Below are 3,818 nucleotides of genomic sequence, written 5' to 3' on the forward strand. Positions count from 1 at the left end.
AAGAGTTTTATGAATGAATGTTATGTTATGTTATGTTTTAATTTTTAGTGTAAATAAAAATTAAAAGAAAGAAATGTTAACTTATTAAAACTTAAGAGATAAGAGAAATATTTATGTATTATTCAATGTATATTTTTGAAATAACATTGAATATCATAAAATTTTGACTTAATAAATTGTTATAAATTATTTGTATGTTTTTAATTAAAAGAAGATATTAATTCCTTGTAAATAAAAACTCATTTATAACTGTTAATAGGTTTATTAAAAGATGCAGTAAAATTTAACTTCAATTAAATATTATGCATCATAAGAAAACTGTATATATATATATAATAAAAACTAATATATATATATAAACGTATACTTAGTTATACATGCTCTTTATTAATTTGTTTGTTTAATACTCTAGCAAAGTCATTAAACGGGCAATTAATAAATCAGTTACTGTACTTGTATATATGGTTAATAAAAGGTATTATTAACTTTTTGTAGCATGCTAAGCTAGTTGCCAGTTGTATACGTACAAGTTAGCCATGCACTGACGCTAGTCCTATAAAAAAAAAAAAAAAATAAAGTTATTTTTTTTTTGTTTGTTTATTTAGATATATATACATCTTTGTAATTAAAAAAAAAAAAAATTAATATTTTTTTTTTTTTTTGAGGAGTTTTTGAAAGTTATGTTATGTTATAATATGTTTTAATTTTCAGTGTAAATAAAAAATTAAAAGAAAGAAATGTTAACTTATTAAAAACTTAAGAGATAAGAGAAATATTTATGTATTATTCAATGTATATCTTGAAATAACATTGAATATCATAAAATTTTGACTTAATAAATTGTTATAAATTATTTGTATGTTTTTAATTAAAAGAAGATATTAATTCTTTGTAAATAAAAACTCATTTATAGCGATTAATAGGTTTATTAAAAGATGCAGTAAAATTTAACTTCAATTAAATATTATGCATCATAAGAAAACAGTATATATATATATAATAAAAACGAATATATATACATAAACGTATACTTAGTTATACATGCTCTTTATTAATTTGTTTGCTTAATACTCTAGCAAAGTCATTAAACGGGCAATTAATAAACCAATATACGAGTATCCACACACTAACAGAGGATATTATAATTTTTGTAGTACACTAAGCTAGTTTGTATATGTGTATGTACAAACTAATTGTGTACTAGCACTGATAAAAAAAAAAAAATAAATAATTTTTTTTTTCTTTTTGGGGCAGAAATTTTTAATAAATAAAAATTTAATTATCTTTTATAAAATTAAAAAGATAAGATTAATAATGTTTGTTATGATCAATGTTATATTTTAAAATAACATTGAATAATATAAAGATTTGACTTTATTAATTGTTATAGTTTGTATATACTTTTAATTAAAAGAATAAGTAATTCTTTATAATTAAAAAAACTCATTTATAACAATTAATAAGGCTATTTAAAAGTGTAATAAAATTTTACTCAGCCATAAAATCAAGTAAATAAGGAACAAAAAAGAATTTTTTAAAACATTCATAGGAGAATTTAAATTACAAGATAATTAAAATAAAAAAGAACTTTTAGAAATAGAAGAAGAAATAATGAAAAACATTACATTAAAAAAAAAAAAGGAGGAATTGGAGAAATTTAAAATAGAAAAATGTTTTATTGAATTGAAGCAATGGTTAATAAAATTAGTTATTTGGTCAATGAATAAATCCATTGCCCTTAATTAATATGCATTTAAAATATTTAAAATTTAAATAATTATGTCTCCTTTAGGAAAATATTGCATGCTAAAAAATTTTAGCTATTAGAACCTTGGCTAGCTTAGTGTGTCTAATTATAATTTTTTTTTAAGACACATCTCGGTTATAATTATCTTATGTCTTTTTTTTTTATTTTTATTTTTTTTTGCATATTTTTTTTTTGTTAATTTATATATATATTTTTTTTTATTTTTTTTGTGGGATTTTTTTTTGGAAAAGATTTTGAATGAAAGGTTAGCAAGTGGATTGCTTTTATTTTTATTTGAACTTTTATAGATTTTAAAAATTTTATTGATTTAATTAATTTTGTATTATAAATAAAGTCTATAATACAAAGTTATAAAGGAGTCCTAAAATTTTCTCTTTATTAATCTTTTGTAGTGCACTAAGCTAGTTTACTACTTGTGTATGTACAAGTTAGCCATCAAGCAAGAATGGATGAATAATGAAAGGAAATATATGAAAAAAGTGAATAAAGAAAACTTATTAGGAGTTAATGAAGAAATAATTGAAAATCCCATGTCACAAAAGCAAAAGATTATATGGAAGAAACATTGGGAAGAGATATGTAAAAAGCTAGAGGATGAAAATAAAAATAAATCCTTTATAATGTTCATGGACGAGTACAATAAAGGAGCCATTAGAAAAGAAACAGATGAAATTAATGTAGTAGAAAAAAATATAAAAGAAAATGAAATTGAAAAGGAAACAAAAAAGAAAGAATACATACAATTAGAGAAAAAAGAGGAAATATATAGAAAAGATGAAAAAGTAGGGAAAAAAAAAGAAAAGAAAATGAAACATGTAGAAGGAAAGGTAGAAGAAGTAAAAAAAGAGAGCAATTATATGACATTGAAAAAGAAGCCGAAGAGAAAAATTATATTAGAAATACATATGATGATAATGCGGGATTGTGAATAAGAGGAGCGGGAATTAAACAGGATAAAATTTTTAGAAATTTGCTTGAATAAATGATTAAAAAATGAGGAAATAATTGAAGATGTAATGAAAAAAAAAGTCACACTGAGAAGAGAAAAGGAAAGAAGTAATGTAGCATTAGAAAAACAGAAAATGTTATCAAAGAAATGGATAGAAAGATAAAGAAAAATGTTGAAAAAGTGGAAAAAGGAATAATGGTTTAAAAATTTGAAAGAAGAATGGAGAAAGGAAAAAAATATTTATGCAGAAACAAAAGATAAACTAGAAACCATGAATAGACATGATAAAATAGAGAACAATCCCACATTAGAGAGGAAAAAAAAATAGTTTAGAAAATGAAAAAAGTAGCAATAGTGGATATAGAGAAAGATGTCAATATAAAGATAAAGAAGGAAAGGTTAATATATAACATGTGTGTAGAGATACATATGATAATATTAGATCAGTGTAAAGAGGAAGAGATAAAGTTGATGAGAAATGAATATCTTAAATCATACTTAGAACAAAAGAAAGAATATAAAGGATCATGTGAACAAGAAATAGGAAATAAGAAAATAGATGAAATAGAAAAAGAAGGAGAAATGAATATTATAATAGTGGTTAATAAAAGGTATTATTAACCTTTTGTAGCATGCTAAGTTAGTTGCTAGTTGTATACGTACAAGTTAGTCATGCACTGACGCTAGTCCTACAAAAAAAAAAAAAAAAAAAAAAAAAAAAAATATAAAGTTATTTTTGTTTGTTTGTTTATTTACATATATATACATCTTTGTAATTATAAAAAAAAAATTAATAATATTTTTTTTATAAAGTTTTTTTTTTGGAAGAGTTTTTTGAAAGAAATGTTATGTTATAATATGTTTTAATTTTTAGTGTAAATAAAAATTAAAAGAATGTCATAAAATTTTGACTTAATAAATTGTTATAAATTATTTGTATGTTTTTAATTAAAAGAAGATATTAATTCTTTGTAAATAAAAACTCATTTATAACTGTTAATAGGTTTATTAAAAGATGCAGTAAAATTTAACTTCAATTAAATATTATGCATCATAAGAAAACAGTATATATATATATAATAAAAACGAATATATATATAT

The 3,818-nt window shown here is 20.8% G+C and overlaps 1 pseudogene across 1 annotated transcript; it reads left to right on the forward strand.

The window, feature by feature from the left end:
- The first annotated feature begins 2,160 nt into the window (after window positions 1-2,160).
- On the forward strand, window positions 2,161-3,338 carry PRELSG_0017100 (annotated as a pseudogene). Its single transcript is given in 2 exon segments — window positions 2,161-3,055; window positions 3,058-3,338. Coding segments are annotated over 2 exon segments (1,176 nt in total).
- Window positions 3,339-3,818: the final 480 nt, after the last annotated feature.

Source organism: Plasmodium relictum (assembly GCF_900005765.1).
Source record: "Plasmodium relictum strain SGS1 genome assembly, contig: PRELSG_00_v1_177, whole genome shotgun sequence".
In the NCBI taxonomy this organism is placed as follows: domain Eukaryota; phylum Apicomplexa; class Aconoidasida; order Haemosporida; family Plasmodiidae; genus Plasmodium; species Plasmodium relictum.